At 40.9% G+C, this 27114-nt stretch overlaps 1 protein-coding gene across 1 annotated transcript in view; it reads left to right on the top strand.

Moving 5' to 3' along the window:
- Positions 1-3063: 3063 nt before the first annotated feature.
- kif4 (kinesin family member 4) overlaps positions 3064-27114 on the top strand; it is a gene marked incomplete at its 5' end in the record, with an annotated part of 24741 nt that continues 690 nt past the window's right edge. The window contains 29 exons of the mRNA XM_080749335.1: positions 3064-3183; positions 3870-3984; positions 5429-5619; positions 6185-6274; positions 7172-7338; positions 7806-7900; positions 8270-8389; positions 10028-10203; positions 10868-10929; positions 11347-11479; positions 11935-11993; positions 12101-12206; positions 12804-12941; positions 13179-13346; positions 13973-14067; positions 14519-14663; positions 15781-15891; positions 16023-16106; positions 16260-16373; positions 17709-17864; positions 18104-18201; positions 18373-18502; positions 19043-19213; positions 20288-20395; positions 20700-20777; positions 21584-21682; positions 23468-23632; positions 24278-24397; positions 26189-26323. Coding sequence (XP_080605461.1) covers positions 3064-3183; positions 3870-3984; positions 5429-5619; positions 6185-6274; positions 7172-7338; positions 7806-7900; positions 8270-8389; positions 10028-10203; positions 10868-10929; positions 11347-11479; positions 11935-11993; positions 12101-12206; positions 12804-12941; positions 13179-13346; positions 13973-14067; positions 14519-14663; positions 15781-15891; positions 16023-16106; positions 16260-16373; positions 17709-17864; positions 18104-18201; positions 18373-18502; positions 19043-19213; positions 20288-20395; positions 20700-20777; positions 21584-21682; positions 23468-23632; positions 24278-24397; positions 26189-26323 — 3549 coding nt within the window. The remainder of the gene's footprint in view (positions 3184-3869; positions 3985-5428; positions 5620-6184; positions 6275-7171; positions 7339-7805; positions 7901-8269; positions 8390-10027; positions 10204-10867; positions 10930-11346; positions 11480-11934; positions 11994-12100; positions 12207-12803; positions 12942-13178; positions 13347-13972; positions 14068-14518; positions 14664-15780; positions 15892-16022; positions 16107-16259; positions 16374-17708; positions 17865-18103; positions 18202-18372; positions 18503-19042; positions 19214-20287; positions 20396-20699; positions 20778-21583; positions 21683-23467; positions 23633-24277; positions 24398-26188; positions 26324-27114) is intronic.

The following is a 27114-nucleotide window of genomic DNA, read 5'->3' on the forward strand; positions in this document are numbered from 1 at the left end:
ACACACACACACACACACACACACACACACACACACACACAGCTCCACTTCGAACAGAGGTTCGATTTTTTGTCTATATTTGACTGCCACTGTGTAACCTACCCTACAGTAAATAGGCCTACTACTACTAGTTTGCTTTTTATTTCCTCCAACTATAACATTAGGCATATTGATACATGCAACGACTATTAGGAGCCAAAGCAAAAAGGTTAAGAACCCTTAACCCTGTGGAGTGAGCGTGTGAAAGATAGCCTACACATTGAGGTTTGCTTGAGATTGGGAAATAACTGTTCTGAATTCTGAATAAGGAGAAAATAAATATGGAAGAAGTAAATTAGAATAAATGTCGATAAAGACAAAAGATCTATCTAACGATCAATAGGGTTCACTAGAATTTTAAATTTGAATGTACACTAACGGTTAACCAGTGGTGTAAATAGTAGGCTACATTTACTCAAGTATACTGCGCTTATTATTATTTTGAGGTATTTGTAGCCTACTTTACAGGAGTGTTTCCAATTTCCAATACTTTTACTTCTACTCATCTCAGATCCAAATATTGTACTTTCACTGCACTACATTTATTTGATAACTGTAGTTACTTATTACTTTGTAGATTTGGATTATTATTACAAAACATACATTCGGCCACTTGAAAATAACCAATCTACAAGCTCACAATGCGTAACGATGCGACGCATTGTGAGCTTGTAGATCTGATATATTTGTGCATAATGAGTACTTTTATATTTTGTTACCAATAATTTTGTACTTTTACGCAAGTAGGCCTACATCAATTTTGAATTCTGGACTTTTACTTGTAAGTTGTAACAGAGTATTTATATGTTGCTGTATCTATACTTAAAGTACTCACATTTGTTACTTGAGTAAAAGTAACCTTTACTTAAGTAACAAATGTGAGTACTTTTTCTACCACTGACACTGTTCAGTGGTATTTCATGTTATAGTTTGTCGCCTCAATACACACTCCACACCAGTGGGAGGCAGTAATGCACCTCTGATGTTTACTTAAAGCGGAAAAGGAAAGGCGAGCAGAAGTGGGAGGGGCTTGGAGTTTAAATCTGGCGGGCGGAGAGCTGTTCTGTTCGGCAGTCTTCGGCAAGAATTGTTATTTTTATGACGACACTCCAGTCCAAGCAAGTTGTTTTGTTCGCCAAATAAATGGTGTTGCTGTCGCCTGCTAATCAGGATTCCGTGGAAAACGTCAAGAAGCGTCGACTTTTTGTAAGTTGCCAATGTTGGGTAAATATTACCTGACTTGTCACGATCTTCAAGTACAAAGCTGAAGTCTGCGAGCTTGCCTTGCTAATGACAGATAACGTTAGCATTACTGATGGTGCACATTTTGTTCTTAGTCATATTGTTGTAGTATTGATTAGTATTATTTTAGTATGGTTAAATCTACTCGAGACATTGTTATAGGTAAATGCGATGCGATGTTAACGATTATTGCTTCTAAAACTGTAGAACAGTGTTTTTTGTATTGATGTGTTAGGAAAGATGACAGTGACAGGCAAAGTAAACGTTGATCAAAATAACAATTCTTCTACATCAGGGGTGCCCACACTGTTTTGACGAGAGATCTACTTTTAAAATGACTAGCTCAACATGATCTACCCATCCAAAATGTTTTAGCTGGGGGCCTGAGGGGGGCTTTGGAATAGCAGCACTGGTGTTACATTTTAGACAAACACACTTACTGTAAGGGGGAAATAAATGGGAAATACTGGGGAAAATGTCTTCATCCCATTCTGTATGGAAGTGGTAGGTTTTGGGGTTATTTGTAATGCTACTGACTCTTGAACAAAGCATTGCATTGGAGGTTTGCCTGTAGACTTTAGAAGCCATGAAGGGAGCTGACGGGCCCTTCTTGATGTCATATTGACATATTCTTTTTATATTTTAATTAGCCTATATATTTTTAGAGGCTTGTCATGTGGTCTACCTGCACACCCTTGGTGATCTACTGGTAGATCACAATCTACCTTTTGGGCAGCCCTGTTCTACATGCTCTAACTGTGTCGACTTCTGAAAGCAAATTTGGTTTCATTTTACGCTCTCAAGAGTTAAAGATCTGTAAGGGTCCATCATTTAGCTGGGGACCACCTGGAAGCCCCTCAAGGACCACTGGTGGTCCCCGGACTGGTTAAAAACCACTGTCCTATTTGTATGGTTAAATCCACTTGAGACATTTAGTAGTCAAAAAGTTAAAAAGGAAGGGAGCGGACGTACAAACTGGGTACTTTATTTCATTATCAAATAATAAAAGCCAACACGTTTTGACCTCTCTGGGTCTTCATCAGGGCATATATGAGGCAAACAGAAGTCCTTATATACAAAGGGTTGGAGAGTTGCAGACACCTAGTCAATCAGCACTTAGGACCCACACCCAAAATTGCACACGGGTGTGTGTGTGAGCAACACAAAAGGTAATTACATAGGAACAACAGCAATCAATCAATTAAGCAATAAGGTTGAAAAAAGAGAAAGAAAAAATATATATAGCAAAACAAATTACATTTAACAAATAAAGCAGCAAAATAGTGACAAGGCCAAGAAATGTGAACCTGCAGAACATGTACTAAAGTAGCCTTATTCTGGCTTTGGACTCGTCCCAAAGCCAGAATGCAGAAGCCACTGCAGGTGCGACTTAATGTAAGGCTAGTAGTACTAAAGAAAACACATAAAGTCTATATCCTCATTTAGACCTGGAGGACACAATGCGTCCAGGGAGTGGATCCAAAATGTTTCTCTCTGGTTTAATTTTCTGAGCCGATCTCCGCCTCTGGAGCTATGTATGGCACCATTCACTCTAAATGCAACTATAGCCTGGCTTGGCCAGACTATATACTAATGCAGCTAACTAACTGCAGTACCCCCACCTTGTTTTAACATGGGTGGATTGTCTAGCTGTGCTAGGCTAAAATGCAACAGCATTGTTGTCAGGCCAGCCAACACAGTAGTTGGCTGATAATCACACCGTGTAACTATTATCATCCTTTGGTTGTTTCTGCTTCCAGCTGATCCACAGCCGTTTGCAGCATGACAAGCGAAGATAAGCTGATTCCGGTGAGGGTGGCTCTTCGATGCCGTCCACTGGTACCCAAGGAAACCAGCGAGGGTTGCCAGACCTGTCTCACATTCGTGCCTGGAGAGCCACAGGTCTGTTCTGTAGTGTAGGAAACAATTCTCTTTTGCCTACTGACCACTGTATGTTTTCAGTAATTGATTGTTTTATGTAATTTACATTCTGCAACTAATTGTCGAGGTTTATAATGTGGAGATTATTTACTTAACTTAAGATTATGGTTCAAATAAAGTATAATAATCATTCTGTAGGTACAGTAGGTAGACAGGAAACTGGGAGAGAGATGGGGATTTACCCGCAGCAATGGTCGTCTGGATCGGGAATCGAATCCGAAATGCGCTGTCAGGCATTAGAGTCTATTATGTAGTATGTGCCTGGACCATTAGGCCAGCCGGTGCCCCAGGATTCTATCTTACAGTTGTTGTTTTTTTGTGGTTTTTTTACCCTTTAAAAAAGGGGCCTGACAACTGGGGGAAAGCACTCAATAAGATAATTTACTATTTGCACAGTCAGCATAAAGTAAACTTAGTTTCTCTGTTCAATGCAAACATGCACAAGCAGACTGAAATCTGCATCCCTATTGCCATATTTGATATGAATTTGACTGTTGAACCGTAGTGTTTCTTCCCTTTAACATCAACGATAAGGTTGACTGCCCCATCATCAGTCACATGTCAATGTTATCCAATTAGTACATAGAATTGATATGAAATGTCTACCAAATATAATTCACTTAATAAATGTCTAATTTGTTTTTAAGGTTGTTGTCGGCACAGAGAAGACCTTCACGTATGACTACGTATTTGACCCAACAGCTGAGCAAGAAGAAGTCTTCAATTCTTCTGTTGATCCCTTGTTGAGCGGGCTTTTCAAAGGTACAGTAGCTCTGACCTGTAGTAACGGTTCCCCTAGATTGTTGTTGCTCTACCTGGGTATTGTCTGCTGTGTCTAACTTGCACTGTTGCAAAAGCCACCAATTATACACTGTCAGGAGGGATGGGTATCGTCTGCGATACTTTTAATGGTATTGCATGACGTCGATACTATCGGGTATCGGTTCACGTAAAAACGAACGATACCTCGTTTCGATACTCTGGAACGCACCCCTGGCCGGTCGCATCTGTAACAGTTGGGCTACTGAGAGTTTAATGACTGCTTTAGTAGGCTACACTCGTTACTGTGGAAAATAGCCGACAATAGCCTATAATGTTTATTATTATGATGATTATCCAACATCTATACTCTCCTCTCTGATCATCATCATCAACTTAAATAAAAAGTATCGAAAATGGTATCGAAAAGGGTATCAGATCGATTCCCAGGTATCGAAAAAGGTATCGTATCGATTCAAGGGTGAACGATACCCATCCCTAAGTCTGTCAGGCTCATGTATCATCGTTTTGTGTCCTTAGACACATCCTGATTGCTCCTTTATCCCATACAGTACTGTCCAAGCAATTTACCCTGACAGTCATTCTAAGATCATTACCCTGACAGTCATTCTAAGATCATGTTACAAATAGTATTTATTTTGTGGTATGGTTCTTACCCTTGCAGTCCTCATTACTTTGTTGCTTGTTTTCAGTGAAATGTCGTTTTATTCACCATCGTGGTTATCCCCCACATTATAATTAAAAAGTGCAAATCATATATCATGTGGAAAGAAGTTATTCTTGAAACGGCTCATTGAGCATGTCAGCCACCAATGATCTATGATTGCTTATTTCACTGCTGCAGCTAAGCTGCTTTGGATAAGAGATACTGGCCTGTAAATGTGATGGTTATGGCTGCTAGATCATCACTGCTCGGATAATAAATGACTGAGTGTCAAACATTTCTTTGCTCAATGGTATAACATAACATTGACACAAACTGAATTTTGCAAAAGACTGAATTGAAAATAAAATGCAACAGTGTCATGGTGGAAAAATGGCCTGGTAAACCACCTGGTGCTGCACATTACCGTATATCGTAAATGGCAACGATATGGGCAATATATCGCCCATATCGTGCCCAAAAGTGAAACTCTTGGGCTCTGCTTTGTTTACACTACATTTGCTACACCTACAATATCAAATAAGTGTGGGAACCCAATAGCACTTAAAATCAAGAGTGATCTTGACTTGTTATGCTGTTTTGAATAATGCTTAGTTTTCGTGGTTGCAACACATAAATGCAGAGATATTACATTTTGTCCCTATCGTGCAGCCCTAGTGGTCTTGCATCAGACACCCTCCTCCAGGTGACCTGAGTGAGTGAATTAATGGATTGCTGCATAAAGTGTTTAAATGTTTATTTATGTACTATGAACACATACAGGATACCATGCAACTGTTCTAGCCTATGGGCAGACTGGCTCAGGCAAGACCTTCTCCATGGGTGGCACCTACACGTCTGCTCAAGAGAATGATCCGTCTGTTGGCGTCATTCCAAGAGTCATCAAACGGATCTTTGAAGAGCAAGAGAAGAATGGAGAGACTGAATTCTCTGTGACTGTATCCTACCTGGAGGTTTGTGAGAAAAAACGTCTAATCTAGTGGCAAAGTACCCGCCCACCACAGCGCTTATACGAACATAACTGGCCCATTTTCAGGAGAGGGAAGCCGATCAGGGGGGGCATGATATTTGTCACTACACATCGGGGCTGTTAAGTCTGACATCATTTTGTAGGCAGAGGAGAACTTTTGCCCCCCAAAAAAGCAAATCTTTTTACTATTTACTAATTTTTCTTCTCTTTGTTGTTGAAAGGAAAGTGGTAGAATTATACTTTAGTCGTTATTTTTGTCTCGGATCTGTTGAAATAGTGAGGGACAGATATTGACAATAAATCTGCTTGGAGGTCTGACTACAAAATGATGCCACGGCTTAAAAGACCCATGGGCTGTCAGCAGAGGGAATGGGAGTAGGACGGAGGATCTACACTTAAGTTCGCTATAACACTGGAAGAGCAAACACTATAGTAATGATAACGATTAGAATATGCCGTTAGAGCTTTACCTTTTTTTAAACCTTTTGTAATGAGAAAAAAATATTTGACCTTTTTAGCTTTATGTGTGCTTTTCATATTAACCACAGATCTACAATGAAGAGATACTGGACTTACTGTGTCCTTCTAAAGATAAGTCACCCATCAGTATTCGTGAGGACCCCAAAGAAGGCATCAAGGTGGGAGATTATTTATTTTGGGTGTGGGGCTTTTTTCATTGTTTAACAGTATATGATGTGCAGAAGAGGGCAGAGAAGCGGTTCAAATGGCTATGGCTACCTGGATGGCGCAGCCAGATTCTATTGATGGAGTGTTTTTTTTTCTTTTCTTTTTCTTTTTTTTGTCATAACATGTCCTCTAATGTAGACATTTGAGCCCTAGTGAATAATAATGGTTAATTGCATCCATCCCTAACCCAATAGCTCAGTTTGTCATTTTAAGTATGTCTTAGTCAGGTGCAAACATACAGGTATATTTTTTTTGAAGATCCTTGATTTTATTAAAGGACAATGTATGTTTTTTACAACAAGCATTCATATGCCCCCAGGTTGGGGGCATGCATGCAAGTGGCTAAATATGTCTTTTTAGACCATAAGCCCATTCCCAAGATGGACTGCAATCTTTCATGGGCAGAAATTGCTGCCTTATTGTGTCTAAAAAGACATATTTAGCCACTTGTACGCATGCCCCCACCCACTGAAATCAAAATGCTAAAATCGCTAAAACAATAGAAAGCAGTAAATGAAAACATTTTAACACTCATATTTACTTTTCTCTAATCTAAAATATGAACCCTTTTTGTAAAAAATAAAGTTGTCCCTTTAGGAAAGTATTATATTTGAATGGATTACTGGAAATGCTGGGATTTATAATTATTTTGGGTAGTAATTGTGGGATGGCTAATGTGCATTATCTATCCTGATGTACCAGCATAGTAAGGTTAGTGTGTGGTCTGTTTTGATTTAAGGGTACAGAAATGGCCTGGATAAATGGAGAAAAAAAAAACTGTTTCCAATAAAATTGCAAGGATGTGACTTTTTATATTTGGCTGTAAGAAAGGTATCCTCTCCTCACAGATTGTAGGCCTGACAGAAAGGGAGGTGTCCTCTGCCCATCAGTTGGTTGGCTGCTTGGAGATTGGAAACTCTGTTCGCACTGTGGGATCCACAGCCATGAACGCTGCCTCATCACGTTCACATGCCATATTTACAATTACCCTGGAGCAGCGCCACGGGAAAGAAAAGTCAGTCACCTCATCCTTGTCATCTTCTCTTTTTTTGAACATAATCCAGAAATCAATCGCACCCAGCAAAATACACGTCTTAAAGCTACAATCTAAGTTTTATATCTCAATCTGTCGCACTCTTTCCTCTGACAGAGAGGTAATTGCAATGATGTCCAAGCTATAGTAAAGATGGCTGCATGTAGTGTAGTCTATTTCAAATAACATTATTGACATTTTCAAGCACTAGTATCCTACTTGCCACCAGGGTTGAAATCTTCTCGATGGAAGAGTAGGGAGACAGCCTCTAGCCACTAGTTGTATTACCGTCAGCACTGCTCTGCTCTCCTCTCTGTCTTGTTAATAGTTTTATTTATGGTTGTCTTTGGTTTGACTTTACTGCATGTTAAATTCTTAGATCTATTGACATGAGTTGTTTTTAATGTAATTTAATCTGATTTTGTTTTTTATTTAATCTCATTTTGTAGAACTGACTCGGTGGTTTCGAAACTCCACCTTGTGGATCTGGCTGGTTCGGAGAGGCAGAAGAAAACAAAAGCAGAGGGTGATCGGTTGAAGGAAGGCAAGCCAAATCTTAGTTTGATTTATACTTTGTTGCACTTTGTAAAATATAAATTCTAACTCGCCCTCGCGCCTTAGCCAGTACACATTGGTACTGTTGGTGGGCACCCAAGATGTATAAAACTCAACCTGCCAACACTTATTGTAGTGGACAATTAATGCCATAATGGCTAATGGGGAGACTAGAGAACATTAAATTAGCAGACAATGTGCAACACGGTCCAAGTTCCAACAACAAATGATGTATATTTCATAACAAAGTAAAAAGAAAAAGTGGTGTGCTTTGAAGTGTGCATGGATACAGTTTACAGCTTAGTTTAAACAATTTCACTCAAAATAAAAATACTTCATGAACGCTTGTGTCCGGCAGGCATCAGCATCAACCGAGGACTTTTGTCTCTGGGTAATGTGATCAGTGCCTTGGGGGATGAAAGTAAGAAGGGCACCTTTGTTCCATACCGAGACTCCAAGCTGACACGCCTGTTGCAGGGTATGTATACATGACAAAACATAGGGTAAAACTGATTATGATTATTTATGTAATCATTGTTTTATGGCTCTTCTGTTGGGTGCAAATAACAAAATTGTATAGTGTTCATATAGAGCATCGCAGCGGAAGTGGGTTACTGGTCCCACTAACAAATCCCATTCATTTTCTCCATAGACTTTTACAAAAATATTTATAACAATTATGTTAAGCCTAGAACCAAGCCATCCAGGATTGCTGTGAATCATGACCCTAAAACCTTTGATCTTATGTGAAAACATATTTTAATATTAAATTATTTGATATACTATATTTAATAACTACCCTTTGTTTAGCGATTTTCAAAATGTTCTTTTCATAGAAAAACAAGGTTTTATGGTCATGATTCACTGCAATCCTGGATGGCTTGGTTCTAGGCTGGCTTAACAGAATTGTTATAAATAATTTCGTGAAAGTCTATGAGGAAAATGAACAGGATATTTTTTTAGTGGGACCAGTAAACCACGCCCACTGCGATGCTCTATTCCAGAAGACAACCGGTAGTACATTTACTGAACCCAATTTCAAGCCTTTTTCTTTAAAGCCTTATTTGACAGTACTAGTGGAGAAAAAAAATGAAATTGCTGGAGGAGAGAGGTGATAGAGAAACGGGGAAATGGTAGGAGGGGGAGAGAATGGCATGCAGCAAAGGGCCTCAGGTCCCCAGGCTGCCTGCGCAGTGACTGTTCCAAATATAAACAAATCATCCGGGAATTTCTGTCAATGGGGTGGCTCTGCATTGTTTATGATATTCATTCATATTTGATACAGCCTGTTTCTGGAGAAAATGAATGAATTCTGTCCGGAAAACTACAATTCCCTACTTGCCGTGTTCATGGGAAATGTAGTAATCGGGTTTAGTTTTACTCGTTTCTAGTGTTTAATGTGTTGGGTAAATTTGTACATTTCCACCCTAGTCGATGTTTCATATCCATTTGAGTAAAATCTCAGGGGTGGTTTGTAGGGATGGTCCGATCAGGTTTTTTGGAACCGATCAGCGAGCAACGATCACAAAAGTTTGATCACCCGATACCGATCAATCACCGATCCGATCAAGTTATTATTTATATTTTCTAAATGTTAATGTTTTAACTTTAATTCATTCATTCACTCATGAATTCATTTATATATTTGCCTTATAGTTATTTACCAGCATTACTATGTATTTATTATCATAGCAGTAACTAATTATTCCTTCAGCACTGTGGAAATCAATACCCCAAAATGGCCTCAAGTGGGCATACTGAACGGCTGGTTGATCGGATGCACCGATCGGATCGGATCGGTGAATTTACCTTTTGATCTAAACCACCGATTATCGCCGATCACGCTTTGATCGGCCCGATCCGATCCATTGCCGATTGATCGGTAACATGGTTTGTTTATTTTTGTAACCCATTTATATGAGGCGATCTAAGATGCCCTTATGGGGATTTTTAAAAAAAAACGCCCTTATGGGGATAAAAAGTCAATGGGAACCTGGGGGATGGCGCCCTCTAGTGGTAGCGATGTCAGACTCGGATGGTCTATCTATGTGCTCTACCAGGTGATCCACAGACGAAATTATAATCTTTGACAAATTTGTATTTTCCTTTTCATCAGATTCTTTAGGAGGCAACAGCCACACACTGATGATAGCATGTGTAAGCCCAGCTGACTCTAACATGGAAGAGACCATCAACACGCTGCGGTATGCCGACAGAGCTCGCAAGATCAAGAACAAGCCTGTTGTCAACGTTGACCCCAAGGCTGCAGAGCTGAAACGCATGAAACTGCAGGTAGGGTCATTAAATCACACTGTCTTGGACTTAGGGCTGTCACAATTATTACATAATCGTCTAATCGTGATTATTTGACCTTATCGCAATTATTTTGTCATAATCGTCATAATCGTGAATGTTGAAAAATGACAGAAATAGTGGAAATAGCAGATCTACAAGCTCACAAAGCGTCGCATCGCGACGCGTTGTGAGCTTGTAGATCGGCTATTTCCACTATTTCTGTTGTGAGCTTGTAAATTGACAATTTTAAACGAAACAATTTAGTGTAGAAGGAAAAGGTAGCGAAGTATATCCCTTCTGATATATATATATGTACAGTACTATATCCCTTCAGCATGTCGGTCTGTTATGTATAGACAACCACCGCGGAGCCAGCCATTATCCCTTACTTATTACATATTGTACAGGCCTTCATGGATTATGTCCTATATCTCTAGTCTAACATACTGTAAATGGGTATTTTGAAATTGTTAGCAATTAACGGAATTAACATATTTGGTGTAGATTTTCATTTTGAGCAATCCTGTGCCTTACATTGGTGTAATGCAATTTCTGTGCTGATACTAATTTGGACTGATAAATAAGGGCCACTGAGAATGTCACCAAGACGGCTTGTGTCATTTGCTCTTATTAAAGCTGTGTTTCTTTTCCTATTGCTCAGATTCAGGAGCTGCAGGTGATGCTGCTGAATGCTTGTGGAGGTGTGGCTCCGGTACTCTCTGGGTAAGGCACTAAAACAGTGGTTTTCCACCATTGGTCCAGCTAAATGATGGCGAGTTGGTAACCAAATAGTCTTTGACTCTTGATTGTAAAACGAAACCAAATCGATTTGGTTTAACTTTACACTTTGTTATTTATACAGAGTCCACTTGGTTTAATTTTAGGCTTTATTATTATGATTAGATTAGATTACAGGGTTTTTTAAATCTCACCTGCACAATAAACATTGTTTATAACGCTACAAAAAGGTAATTGGAGCGATTTTATAATTATTTTATTTAGGCAGATGTTTAGACAAAAACAGTCAAAACACTTTGTTTCTCATGTTTTTTATTTTTGTTAATGACCTAGTTTTTTCCCACGTGTAACCAAACTCGCTCACAAAATCCCATAACTCCAAACATGGTCCCTTCACCACAGGTCGGAGCCAGCGGAGAACGTGACAAAGCTCCTGGAGAAGAACCGCGCTCTGCAAGACGAAAACGGCAAGCTGGGCAGGGAGCTGAGCGAGGCTGCGGGCCAGACGGCCATCATGTTTGAGAAGATTATTGAGGTAAATATCCATACATGATGGTTTGGAGTCCTGAGGTACATATCCATACTTGATGGTTTGGAGTCCTGTTGTGAGTGTGGGGACCAAACACTCTAGTTGAAAACGTAATAACCTTTGTTGAGCCAAGCTTGAAACTGTCAGAGTTTGTGTTGTAGCCCCAGACAATAAACCGACCTGCAACAGCCCTGCCAATTGAGCTCCGCTCTATTGGCACAGTGGTTTGCGTGTTGGACTGGCGAGTGGGAGAGTGGTGTTCAATTCCTGCTCCCGTGCATCACATTCACTACATATGCAAAACTGACTATTTTATCCCTACAGCTCGCAGCAATAAATAGTATTTTAGGTGAGGGTGTGCTGTTGAGGCAACTTCATCCATGATATTTCTTATGACTGCGAAGGACCCATTTTCCATCAGTTGCTTTAAACACTGATTGCATTTCTCTTGTTTCTTGTAGACGGAGCAAGTAAATGAGAAACTCCAAAGCAAGCTTGAGGAACTGCGGCAACACGAGGCGTACGTTACCTAGTAATATGATCAGACGGTGAAAAGTAGGCTGTGATAAACTCTACAGGAGAGTTTTGCATTTAATTTTGGGCATCAATTTTTCTTTTTGTTTTTAGGTGTAAAGTGGACCTTGAGAAAGTGCTAGAGACCTTGGAGGACCATGAATTGAAGGGAAAGGTGGAGCTGATGGCTAACTTGCGGGACATCATCTTGCAGCTCCAGGTAGGGAAACTTTGAAAGGTCCTCTGTGCTGATAAAAGTAGGTGAGCCCTCCAGTAAAACTTTGATACGCCTGGTGACCTCTAAATTCAAACGATGCGCTAAAAGAGACTGAGACATTCAGATTTTTGTTGCGTTGGACTAGAAGTCGAAGGCAACAGCTAAATCATATAAAAACAAATCCTGTATCACAAAGCTTTCCACTAAGGCCATGGCTACACGGAGCTGGATATTTGTGAATCTAGACATTTTTTGGTGCTGTTGGGGCTTGCAGCCACACAAAGCTGGATATTTTGGCAGTGAATCTGGATATTTTTCAATCCGGATAAATAAGTGGAGACATTGAAAAATATCTGGATATCTGGATCCGTGTAGACATGGAACCCGGATATCTCTGAAGACTTTACTGTGTGTGTGTGCTTGTCCCCCTAGTGGAGGTCTGGGGAATCAGATTATTTTAGACCTAGATATCTTTGTCTGTGGACATAGATATTTTTCTATGTGGATATCTGAAAAAACAGGATATATGAAAAATCCAGCTCTGTGTAAAACATGCATTATGTTATGTGTTTAATCTATTTTCTCCAATTTGCTTCTCAGAACGAGAGTGTATGCATTGCTGCCTCTATTGATGCTCTGACTGCAGGAGAAGCCGGATCCTTCAACTCCACTGGAGAAGGAGCAAGTGCACCTCCAGGACTGGGGAATGACGGTGACAGCTCTAGCCAGGACCACTCGGTATGTATTCTATTAACCACTTAAACCCTCTACTCTTAGGTGCCGTTCGGTCCCCCTCCTAGGGCCCTTGAAATGAAAAAGTTTAAGGAATTGAATGTGGTGCATTTTGTTACCTTCTGCACAAAAATAATTACAATCAATGGAATGCTGTGCTGTCAAATTCTGAGAATTTCACTTATGCCCTTGTGCTCAAAGCCCTCACATTGATGTATTCTTTCCCTCCATCTCACTATGCAGGATGCCTTGGCTGATAAATCACCAAACGCCGTTACTACCCATCATGCTCTGCGCCAGGCCAAGATGTCTAAGGAACTATTTGACCTAGACAAAATGTTGGCCATGAAGGAGGCTTACATTAAGAAAATGTGTGAAAACGAGCTGGAACCTATGCAGACAGAGACTCAGGTAGAGCAGTATTTTCTTATATAATGTTTGCTTTTACCACCACAGAGACTGTTGCTTTGCTTTGCTTTAGGCTTCTGCTGGTTAACTAAAATATAAATATGAACTATAGTCACTCCAGTGTAATCGAATCATTCCTGAAAGGCTTTTGGCTCAGAGAGTGACTTGGATGTTTGCAATTCTAACAAGTGCTGACAAATTATCAGTGACGACGATGGAGTGCGTTGTTGAAAATTGTTACAAATTGAACTGGCCAAAATACCACAATCTTTTTTTATAAATTTTATTCCTGAGCATAAATTCATTTGTACATTTTCTCAATTTCCCCAAAGGAGTAGTGGTGTATTTTTCTATTTAAACTGACAACAGAGTTGCTCCATAGCTGTTCTTTCCTTTATTTTAGATGGGGATGAATTCAATTTATATAGATCTTTATATTGAAGATCTGGCATTGACTAAATTGTAATGGCACATAATGACATTTCATGCACACAGTGCAGGTCTTCAGCAGTTTGCTGGTTGAGTTCACCATGACGTTCCATGATCAACTGTCCAACAATCCTGTTGGTTGTTTCGGTCATATGTGCCAAACTCTAACTGTTGTTTCTATGCATTATGTCATTCCACAGAAAGGCCTGCAGTCTGCAGTGGATTTGCTGCAGAAGGAGAAGGAGGAGCTCATGTTGGCACTGCAGAATGCTAAGAAAGACTCCAACCAGGCCAAGTAATGCCAGTTGGCTTCACCTTTTTATATAACAACTAATACCTCTAAATGACTTTGACTTCGGGCTAAGGTGTGGGTTATTTCATGCTTAGTTGTATTTTGTATCCATATATACAATTGGCTATCTGTCAACAACTGACACGCACCCCTGTCACACACACACACACCCCTCTGTCTCATTCAGCTCAGCCTGACATGTGGGCACCTGGACAACTGGGCACTAGGGACCTGTGGGCACTTGGACAACTGGGCACTAGGGACAACTGGGCATTAGAGACATGGTACCTGGACAACTGGGCACTAAGGACAAGTGGGCACCTGAATTAAGTTTGACTGATGCACATATCTCCATATATGGCCATATCAGTCACATCACCATATATATACGTAGCCCAATCTCTATATGTGAGCGGCGTGAACCTCTTGTTGACATACAACACGTATTCTCCAGGCTTAGTGAGCAGCGGCGGAAGAGGCTACAGGAACTGGAGGCTCAGATGTCGGACATGAAGAAGAAGCTGCATGATCAATCTAAACTCCTCAAACTCAAGGAGACCTCTGTCCGCAACGTCTCTAAACTCCAGCAGGAGATACAGGTGATGACACATTCACTGCCGGGTATTAATTACTTAATTCAGTTGCCTCTGCCAGGGTTTTTCAGCGTTTTTACCGTATTTTTGCTGGCAACTTTAAAGCACCGTGTGTCCATTTGTAAACGGAAGGTCGTGGCAGATCATCAAAATTATAACCGTGATCAACCGTGCTTTAGTTATGGTCTGTGGTAAAAGGCTTGTTTTTACCAAAAATGAAATCTGTTAGGAGAATCCAAGATCTATAATTTTTTTTCTGAATTTCACAACATTGGTCTGGGCGACACCAAAAGCAGACTTCTGGATACATCAAGGTAATTGGAGTCGTATCACTCCCGGGCCTGGGAGACGCAGTCTAGGTATTTACAAGCGCTCAGTGCATCTCAAGATCCGCTATTTTCAGCGACTGTATTTAGTGTAGAGCAATAACAGAAGACACTTGTATATATCCCTGAGGGACTCCGGTCAACCAATTACAGAACGGGTACACATTATTGTGTATCATTATTTTATGCTTTAACTATTGAAAAATAGCAGATATACAAGCTCACAGCGCGGCACCGAGTGCCGCGCTGTGAGCTTGTAGATCTGCTATTTTTGAAAAATGGTGAAAATTTAAATTTTGACCCGATTCAATAAGTGTCTTTTGAATCCTAAGATTTTTTGAAAAACCTATGTTTCTATGTCAGCAATCTGGCCAGCCATCGTCAAAGAAAAGGTCCTTTTCACTCAACTGGAGCTCAGTTAGTCTGTTCTTGAGAGACTACTATGTCAGTGGTTCTCAAACCTTTTCATGTGAAGGACCCCCAAAATGATATTTATTTGGCCACGGACCCCCTTCTCAAAATATTTTGTTCCATGGACCACCCAGAAGCAAAATTTGAGTTACAAATGTTCGCTTTAAAAATACATACATTCAAAGATTTGCACACATTTTCACAACTTTTTCAAAAATGGCAGCTCGTAGCGCGCTGTGAGCTTGTATATCTGCTATTTTTCACTGGTTAAAGCATTCAATAATTCTAGGCCTAAATGGGTTTAAGTGTTAAGACGGGCTTGTCATTGTAGTATTTGAAGGCTACAGATATCAGGTTAACTCATTAAGACAGACTTGTCCTTGCAGTCTATGAAGACACAGCGCGTGCGGCTGATGAGGCAGATGAAGGACGACTCTGAGAAATTCCGTCAGTTGAAGACCCAGAAGGATAAGGAGGTTCTTCAGCTGAAGGAGAAGGTCTGTGGTCAACTGACATTCTTGGATTTCAACTGAATTGGCAGGATTTGAAGTTAAATGAAATGTATAGCTGGAATTCAACACTGATGTCAAGCATTGTGTTCCTTGTGCTATATATGTGTCTCTTATAGGATCGTAAGCGACAGTACGAGTTGCTGAAACTGGAAAGGGACTTCCAGAAGCAGACCAATATCCTTCATCGCAAAACTGAGGAGGTCAGGCCTTTTCTCAAATCGATAAAAAGTTCAAACTGCTGATACCACGACTCTCTGATTTGCTTGATTGTTCTCTTGCTCACACATTTACACACTTGAGATGACCGTTGATCTCCATTTTTATTTTTTTATGACAAAATGTTGTCCCCTCAGGCTGCAGCGGCCAAAAAGCGGCTGCATGATGCCCTGCAGAAGAGAAAAGAGGTGGCTGAGAAACGCAAAGATGTCAACAGTAGAAAAATGGAGAGCGACGCTGGTAGATTTAAGGTAATAAAGCTTCCATTTTATATATTGTATTCAGTTCCTCCTTGGATGGCATGTTTTACAAGACGAGGAAGAACCCCACACATTTTTGGCCTACAGCTCCTGAACTGTGCGTTTTTACAGGGGTGTCACAAATGCTACAAATAAAATGTTTCTTTTTTTTTTTTTTTTTTTTTTGTGGACACACCATTTCACCCACCGTTTCGGTTTAACTTCTGCCTGTAGGGGGCACCACAAACACAGGTTGTACTGTGTTGAACAAACTGTATTTTTCCTGTAACTAACTCATACCCTGACACTGATGGCTGCACCCCACATCCTAACACAGCCCTGGCAGGGTTCCCACGGTCATCAAATTCCTGGAAATATTTTGAAATTAGAAAAATATTTTTCCAGTACTGGAAAAGTTTTGGAATTTATCAAGGGTCCTGGAAGGTCCTGGAAAAAATAGCTATCCATTGTATTTGGTTTTTGATTTTGTTAATACCTCTGAAATGACAAATTAAACATTGGCCAAATATCAAATATTAGCGGCAGAAATTGTGAAAATAGCAGTTGCGAGGCGTTGTGAGCATGTAGATCTGCTATTTTCACAATAAAACCGTGTTATACAAAATTCCTCAACTCTTAGTGCTCATCAGGGTGCTGGGGTCCACAGTTCAAATATGATTTCGGGGGTCAACAAACTGTATTTTTCCTGTGACAAACTCATACCCTGACACTGATGGCTGCACCCCACATCCGAACACAGCCCTGGGTAGGCAAACCGTCCTGGCGGAGGTGTTCCCCAAGGAGCACACTTTTCTAGTTGTAAATGTGTAGAGGAATGGGTACCGTGTATCCTTGTTTCTTGTGTAGAGGTTTGATCGTTGTGAATGTATTGCATCTGGGCTGTTTTTAATTCTCCCACAGTCAAGTAAAGGGGAACACACAGCACACGGAGGCGGTGCGGAAGCGGCGCGTCAAAAAATACAGACTCATTATTTTCAATGAACTAACCCACACCGGCGGCGTCAGACACGCGCAGCCGCGGGTCTGCCGCCTCGCCTGCCGCGCCGATACGCTGCTGTTCTATTTTTCCAGCGTTGCCCGCGTGTTGAACATGTTCTTCCATGGTTCTCCCCACCGAGGGAAATGGATGTGCTGTGTGGCAGCACGCCGCATCCATTTGGGGTTACCATGGGGCACTTACCCCTTACCGCTGCGCAGCCGCCCGCGTCCAGTGTGTGCTCCCCTTCAGTCACATTTCTAAACCTGGGGGCCCTAATGTTATGTGTGCTTTACTGTATGTGCATTCTATATTTATCTGTACCTCACATTGCATTTCTGTGTGGCCAGACATGGTTCCTCAATGAGGTGGAGGTGCTGGTGAGCACGGAAGAGGCAAAACGGCACCTCAGTGACCTGTTGGAGGAACGGAAGGTCCTGGCACAGGAAGTCAAGCAAATCAACCAGCAGATTGAGGCTGGGGATAGGCCTGCTTCCAAAATGAGGGTGAGTTTTTATTTTTATTTTATATATACCTGTTATCATGGTCTGTTGTTCCATTTAATTTCATCCATTAGATGAAATGGAACAAAGTCCACATGGATTGGCACAATTGTCTCATAATTACTTTGTTTCGGCTGGTTATACACATAATCCACTACTGTCATATAGTTTTAATCTGTCATTCGCCTGGTTATAGACTATGTGCAATAATCCTCTACTGTGGAATTGTCTCCCTAATGCAGCGCAGGACATTGCTCATGTCTGAGATGGAGAAATGTCAAGACACAGAAGTGCCTCTGACTAAACAGGCGGCTAACCTTGAGGAGGAAATGGGATTGAGGTGAGTCCCACTTTCAACAACTTGAATACTGGGTGCACGCCAAAACCCAGGTAGCTGTTAAAATGATGAATCATAAGTAGAGGAAAACAAATGGATGTTTATTTTCATTTCTTTGTTTAGAGTGCAAGGTGCATAACGTAGTTTTGGTGAAATAAATGGTCCTTTTAACAGGAGCGCCCAGATTGCCGATCTTCAACAGAAGCTTCTGGATGCAGACAACGAGGGGCGCCAGAAGCAGCGCTGGGACAGCATCACATCTATTGTCGATGCAAAGCTTGCCCTCAAGATGTTGATGTCTGAGGTGAGCCTAATAGCTAAAGCTAGGATTTACTGTCTGAGGTGAGCCTAATAGCTAAAGCTAGGATTTACTGTCTTGAGGTGAGCCCCCCGTCTAAAGCTAAGATTTACAGTAGTTATGAGATACAGGATTTATTAACTGTATTTCACCACCGCCAGCGGAGTGAGCGGACATTATGTTTTATATGTTAGCAGGGGTTTGCAGAGGGCCTGCCTGGGAACCGCAAGGTACCCGGTTCAACTCACAACGCCACCTGGCTTTTGTTGAAGTGTCTGACAAATTATTTAGTAACTATACTATCACAAAAACACATCAATACTGGAAATGGCCAATGTACAAGCTCATCGCGTTTCATGATTCATTTTGGGCTTGTAGATCTCCGCATATGAAATCTTTTTCTACATGGAAACGATTGACTTGTGCAAAAAATAATTGATTTCTCAATAATTGCAATTATGTAATTTTGCATAATAGTAATTGTGACAGTAAGACAGACAGTATTTGAAGAAAAACATGGCATTTCATCTTTTTCCATACATCTAGTTGGTGAGTTCTAAAACGGCTTACGCTAAGCTCGAGAGTGACCTCCAGGTGGAGAAGGTGAACATGCTGGACTTGACGAAAAGGTTGGGGGATGAGAGACGGGTTATATCCACCATGGAGGAAGACCACCAGCAGCAGCTGCTTGAGCTGGAGCAGAGACATCAAGAGAAGGTATATATTTATTTCTGTGTAACATTTTTGTATGAAGGACTTTAACAACGATACCAAACTCTTTTCATAGCTTTCTTCAAAAGCCTTGGGCCTAGAATTATTGAATGCTTTAACCAGTGAAAAATAGCAGATATACAAGCTCACAGCGCGGCACCGAGTGCACGCGCTGCGAGCTTGTAGATCTGCTATTTTTGAAAAAGTCGTGAAAATAATGTATTTTCAAAGCGAACGTTTGTAACTCAAATTTTGCTTCTGGGTGGTCCCTGGAACTAGATATTTTGAAATGGGGGTCCGGTTTGAGCACCACTGACATGGTAGTCTCTCAAGAACAGACTAACTGAGCTGCATTTAAGTGAAAAGGACCTTTTCTTTGACGATGGCTGGCCAGATTGCTGACATAGAAACATAGTTTTTTTCCAAAAACCTTAGAAGGATTCAAAAGACACTTATAGAATCGGGTCAAAATTCAAATTTTCAAAAATAGCAGATCTACAAGCTCGCAGCGCGGCACTCGGTGCTGTGCTGTGAGCTTGTATATCTGCTATTTTTCTTTTATATTTAAAGCATAAAATATTGCGTCATAATGTGTTCAGGCCTAAATGGGTTAAAGGTTTGTTCGGATGTTTAGTATTGTTGGAATTATGAACTGTTGGGGTTCAAAAGCATGCTGGAAAACCTCATCATGGAAAATAAAATATAGGCCAAATGTTTTGGACAATGAGTACAATGATTATATATTTTGTGTATAACAGAAGTGACGACAACAGATTAGGTTTTTGGAAGATGTTTATTTTCAGGAATTGGTCAGGGTTTTAAGTTACACTATAAAGAACGCAGGGGTTCTTGTCTTTTTCATCTATTAGGTGAAAGCTACATTAGTCAGCAGCAGCTGTGCGTTTTAAAATGACGCAACTGGTTTGCCGTCTTGAACGCTTCCACCCGGTGGAACCGACTACGCAATCTAATTTTTAGCAACAATCTGGTTTGTTCAGCAAGATGATTGAACTGTGTGAATGGGTGTCTCCTAAATTGTGTTTTAAGCATCTTGGTATTGTCTTCTGTCCCTCTTTCCAGGTCCTCTACATCCTTACCCAGCACCAGAACAAACAACCTGAAACAAACACGGGAGAGGAAGAAGCCTCACACGGCAAGCGCGAACTTCTGCAGCGTCTTCAATTACAGGTTTGTACTTTTGTTATGGGGTTTCTAAAGGAAAGTTTAACCCCCCCCATACACGCATGCGCACACACACCAAATGCAAAACTCTTCATGACCCAGGAGACATGATTGTGACGGCAGACAATATGTGGCAAATGAGTGTATTGTTGGCAAAGTTAAAAAGGTGAGCCAATCGGATAACAAAGACCAGCATATGGCCCACAACAGAAACCACTGTCCCTCATTGGATATATTGCACTCATTTACAAGTCTAATATGCAGTTTTGGAGTAGAATTATTTATCTAGTTGTTTTTTCGACCATTTTAGGAAGAAGAACTTGAGAAGATGCAGGAATTGAGTGATAAATACAAGGCATTGATGGAGGAGAATGAACAATATAAACAGGTAAGACTGGTAATCCATTCAATGGATGAATAATGGTTTTAGTGTACTCTGATGTTACAAAGGTGTGAAAACGACCTCAACATTTACAAATGAATACTCGTTACATAATGATTCAGGGGTAATGTAATACAAAATTCTCAACTCAACTTTGTCACATCACAGGCTTAAAATTACATTACAGTTTAAAGAAGGGTGGAAACCGAACAACGGGTTGGACAATGGAAAAACGAATTGGGCAATATAGTCAGGGGCCTAAGGGAGATGACATGGTAATCTCGCGCTAATTAGTCTAAAAGCGCGAAATTTTGCACAGATGTAGCCCAGGGTATGCTCTAATGATTTAGCTAGGGCGCCCGAGTCGGCGACCTTCGGGGTCGCCACAGCGGCCTGATCAAGTTGGGCTCCCATCGACTTTCTATACAGGAGGAAAATACCCCGAAAAACACTTTTCTTTTCTGGGTATTTAAGTTGGATGTGAGGGGTCTAACTAGGGGTTTGTAATGATGCTGAATCCATTGCAAGCATTTGTTTTGCGCACAACATTCCTTGGGCTACACTTGGAAAGGAGTCAGTATAGGTGGTTCGGGCATCTTGTATGGATGCCTCCCGAGACCCTGTGGCAGACCAAAGACCAGATGGAAGGATTATATCTCCACACTGGCCTGGGAACTCCTCAGTTGCTCAGGGTAGGGAACTCTCAGTTGGAACTGTTACCCCCACGACCCAATTCCGGATAAGCGGTTGAAGATGGATGGATGATCAATGGGTTGTCTATGTTGGTAATGCAGTATTTTGGTTTGTTACAGAAACTAACCTTGATGGCTAGTGTGCGGAAAGCCCCGGAACCAGTTAAGGCGGAATGCTTGGATGACTCCTTTGACTCTTTCGTCCCACCACCAGTAAAGGTGAGCCATTTCTTTTACCTGGCAGCACTCGCCAGATCAAATTGTAATGTACATGTGCAAAAGTATATGTCTATATTACACTCTAGTATTGGGACACTAGCATGCATGATGTTTCAGAAGTAATATCGGGACACACACTTGTCCTGTTATCCGGGACGACTAATACATCTTTATGGACAAGTTAATTAAAAATGAACTTGTCCGTGGCTCTTGGTTACACTTTTTCTGTGACACGCTTTGTGCTGTATGCAGACTATGGACTGGAGTGGAGGGGGCCAAGGGTGTCCAAACAAGTAACTTTTGTGCCTGGACAAGTGACTGGACTTGTCTAAAGGGCAAGTGCCTCAAAAGTGCCTCAAAAAGTTAATGTCAAGCCCTGCATGATGTTTCAGAAATTAACTGAATCGGGCGTGCTTGGTGTCACATCCATACGCATGCAAACCTGCCAACCTGTACGCATTTAGCGTACCAGCTACGCAATTCTAGGTCTCGGTACACAGGTACGAAATTTGCAGTGACGTCTTCCATTAGTGTAAGACATGCAATGTACTACATTTCTGGTGTGACATTTCTTTAACATAACTGTAAAGTGTCTGCCCCAAAAAGGTGTGTGGGACCCCCCAAATGTGTGCTTTGTGTGGGGAAACCCCCAAATTTGCTTGTGCATGATGGTACTCCACAGAAAATCCAAAGTATGGCTGGTCTGCTCATGGATTAAAGTTCTCAGTCGCGAGCACTGATTTCAGTCATTTGGATTCCATAAGCATGTCTGCCATGAAAGCATGTTGCACAGTGAAAATGGACTATCTACAAGCTCTCAAGTCTCAATGCATCTGTGACCCCATTGAGAGCTTGTAATGTAGATGGACTATTTTCTGTTATTATTTTAAGATATAGCATTTGAAGTGGTCAAACTAACAATATGTTCAGAAGCATCTTCCTTAAAATCCTAATCTGGGTTTCATAAACACGAAGCTTGAAGCCTCAATCTGATTTCTTCACCTGGTTGGCAGTATAGAGAACAACAATACTAAAACATACTTCATGTTGATTGTTTAGGAATCAGCGCTAGACTAGTGTATCACATGCTGATCTCTCATTCACATACAGAAAAGCCAAGCTAATGGCTGGCTTGGTAATTCAATGTAATCTCTATGCAAACCAGCTTTTAAAATTTCCAAGCTGGAAAAAAAGCTTGGAAATTTTTAAAGCTGGTTTGCATAGAGATTACATTGAATTACCAAGCCAACCATTAGCTTGGCTTCTCTCAGTGTGAATGCAGCACTAGACTTGGTCATACAAACATGGTCATACAAACATTTTCAGTCACAAGATTTTATTTTACGAAAATATTACATGAGAGGGTGTAGGTTATTGTGATTATTGGAACACATGCATTGCCGCAGGCACAAGACCGCAGCGCAGAAGTTCCAAAATCATAATGCACACCCTCGAGTGTAACATTACAATTATAAAACGGTTGCCCTTAAAAAAAACACGTCCCTAAAAAAAACACGTCAACTTAATTTCATTCTATTTCTAATTAAGATATTCAATAGAAATGTGCACATTTTTAATGCCAAATTTAGCTATGTCCCTGAACTTCACATGAAAACTGCTAGCCTAGCCACTAGTGTTGTGAGAGGGAGCGCTTCAGCTCTTTCGTGACCAGCACAGCTGATATCTTTGTTTGAGACCTGTGGTAATCAGATTGCTTCGTCGGAAGTTCTCGGAACTACCTGTTGTATGATTTGCTTTAATCCATGCATCCTCTGCCCACTGCAGCCCAAAAAGGCGAAGCAAAGCACAGCCAAAGCCTCCCATACGATCTGTGTGGACGATCTCATGTCTGCTTCTGAGGAGGAGGAGGAGGACGAGGAGGATGAGGGAGAGTGGCGTCCTAAGCCTATCAAGAAGAAGAGAACGTCCAAAAAACCCAAGTTAACTGGAGTAAGATTTTGTTCCAAGTATTTAACAATAGTGTTTTGGAGGCAGATATCAACATTTTCACGTATATGGAAGCTGCCAAAAGCCATTCATGATGCTCAATATCTTTGCTTACTTTGTCACTGTCATATGACAGTGACATACTGATGCATACCTTGAAGGTACCGCTGGGTGACGGTGACAATCGAATATCACAAAGTTATAACCAACTATCACAAAGTTATTAACCAAAAGTAGACTGTAAATAATTTAAAATGTTATACCTACTGGGCCGGCCCTTTCAAACATCAGAGCTCTGCTTATTTATACTTTGCTTACGCTGCTTGCTTACTTGGAGTAAGTGAAGTATCTGTACTCAAACTACTTTTATTATTCTCATTGTGAATCATTTTATGTAACAGACCCAGAGACATATTTTCTCCACTACAGACCCTTTATGGACTTGACATACCGTACTTGCTCTGACCCGTCCCTAATACAAATATACTGTACTTGCTCTGACCCGTCCCTAATACAAATATACTGTACTTGCTCTGACCCGTCCCTAATACAAATAAGATTCTTACAGTATGAGTATGTGTGCTGCCAGTCCCTGGGTAACTAGTACACGCCGATGATAACACTCTCACTAATGTCTCCTCTCTTCAGTGTGCCTGTAAGACTCGCTGTCACAACAAGCTGTGTCGTTGCCGTAAGGGGAAGATGACATGCGGAGAGAACTGCCAGTGTGATCACACACAGTGCCGTAATCGGGAAAACCCAGATGAGGTAAATTGGTATACGACACTTACTGTGTATATATTGTGTATATATACCTGTAAGATTAGAGGCAGATCTTTTTGGTTATTTACACGGGCAGGCACAAGCAATGAGATTTTCTGCAGAGACTTTATAAACCCAACAAATACAACAAATACAATGTAACGTAATGATATAAATTTACGGATTAGATGAAACATTTTAAGTATAGCTGGGTTCCCACGGTCATGAAATTCCTGGAAATATTTTGAAATTGGAAAAATATTTTTCCAGTACTGGAAAGGTTTTGGAATTGATCAAGGGTCCTGGAAGGTCCTGGAAAAATTAGCTATGCATTGTCTTTGGTTATTGATTTTGTTAATACCTCTGAAATGACAAATTAAACATTGGCCAAATTGTCAAATATTAGAGGCAGAAATTGTGAAAATAGCAGATCTACATGCTCACAACGCCTCGCGTTGCGAGGCGCTGAATTATTGTTATATAGTCCTGGAAATCGGGTTAAATATTCTGGAAAAGTTTTTGAAAAGGTTTGGAAATTAATTGGTAAAGATGTGTGGGAACTGGGAACCCTGGTATAGGTAAAAAGGTAGATGTGATAACCTTATTAACAGCAGTGTCAAACCTGCAAAGAAGCAGAAGGCATACAACTATTTTGTTCAATTTGTACTTTTCAGACCTGTTTGGTTAGATTTGTACTTTTCAGACCTGTAAGAGTTCAGTGATTTGTGATTTCGCTGGGGACAACTTGGAACCCTGGGGGTCCCTGGACCTGACTTTGAGAACCACTACATTAATGCACTCCTCTGCTTGTGTAATGGTGATCTTTTGCCTGAGAGCTTGCGTTGGCCAAAGTCACTATGTATCCAGCTTCAAAAACTGACTGGGCCTGAAAGTTTTATTATTGAACACCTTTCCAAAGTTTCCATGTCACTCAGGGAGGGCCGGACATTAATTATAATACATAATGTATTTTATTTGTATTGAACTTTTCACAGGAACTCTACTCTACTCTCCTCTCTACTCTACTCTCTGCTACATACGTAGTTAAAAACATAAAATCAATCACAAAAGGTAAAAAGAAAAAACGATATTACTGTTTGAGGAAACACTGAAAGGAAAAATCTAAAGTAGTAAAGGTGCTGAAATAACAACCAAACAGATGTAAGGCTTTGACAGAGCAAATAAATTCTCCTGTGTCACCAGACAAATTACTAAACCAAATGATCAATAAGCTACTACTTACTTACTGCCTTTAATGCCAGCTGGCATGTAGGGCAGCAACAAAGGATCTCCACTCCTGTCGGTTTTGGGCCAGCGTCTTTATAGAACCCCAGGTGTGATGCAGGGTCTTCAGCTCTCCTTCCACTGTCCTGCGCCAGGTGTTCTTGGGTAGACCTCTCTTACGTTTGCTGTCTGGTGTCCAGTGAAGGGCAGTTTGGGTGATGTTGCCCTGCTCTCTACAGATGACATGCCCAATCCAATTCCACCGCCTTCTCATAAGGATGGTAGGAAGGTTGTCCTGTTTACACGGCTAAGAAGGTGTTGGTTGGAGATGGTTTTGGGCCAGAATATTCTCTATATTTTCCGTAGGCTTTTGGTGTGAAAGGCTGAAAGTTTGTGGAGATCATTTTCTGTTCTCCAACATTCTGAACCGTATAGCAGGGTAGACGGGACACAGCTTTGGTACAGTCTGAGCTTGGTGCTGTATTGGGCTGATTTCCAGACATTCGTGGCTGACAACGCTGCCTAGGTAGGTGAGGTGATCAATAAGCTAACTGGACCTTATCTCTATTTCAGGATTTAAACAGTCCTCTTATGGAAATTGGTCGTTCCCAGACACCAGACGATATTCCACTTCCAGCTGACCCCACAACCCCAGGCGGTGGATTCTTTCCACCAGTCACTCGTTTTCCACCATCAGTTGACAAGATGGTAAGCAAACATGGCGATCCATATATCTTTGTGCATCTCCTGTTGTCCTGTGACCTGTCACTGGCCTAGAATTATTGAATGCTTTAACCAGTGAAAAATAGCAGATATACAAGCTCACAGCTCAGCACCGAGTGCCGACTTTGAAAAAGTCGTGAAAATTTTTGCAATTCTTTGAACATATGTATTTTCAAAGCGAACGTTTGTAACTAAAATTTTGCATGTATTTTGAGATGGGGGTCCGTGGCCAAATAAATATCATTTTGGGGGTCCTTCACATGAAAATGTTTGAGAACCACTGACATGGTAGTCTCTCAAGAACAGACTAAAGGCCTCTCCATACTTCGACCGAAATATTCGGTGAGTTGTGTTTTCCGACGTGCAAATTTTCGAACTCTCGTTCGGTCCAATGCTTTTCAGAAGTCCCGAGGGATATCATTTTATGGTAGAAAAGGACCTTTTGACCGAAAACGGCGGTTTCTGTCAAAGTATGGACAGGCCTTAACTGAGCTCCTGTTAAGTGAAAAGGACCTTTTCTTTGACGATGGCTAGCCAGATTGCTGACATGGAAACATAGGTTTTTTCAAAAACCTTAAGAAGGCTTCAAAAGACACTTATAGAATCGGGTAAAAATTCTAATTTTCACGATTTTTCAAAAATAGCAGATCTACAAGCTCGCAGCACGGCACTTGGTGCTGCAAGCTTGTATATCTGCTAGTTAAAGCATAAAATAATGATACACAATAATGTGTACCCGTTCTGAATGGGTTAATGTGTGTTTTCTAAAACAAAGG

This window comes from Nannobrachium achirus, assembly GCF_963921795.1.
Source record: "Nannobrachium achirus genome assembly, chromosome: 19".
Lineage (NCBI taxonomy): Eukaryota > Metazoa > Chordata > Actinopteri > Myctophiformes > Myctophidae > Nannobrachium > Nannobrachium achirus.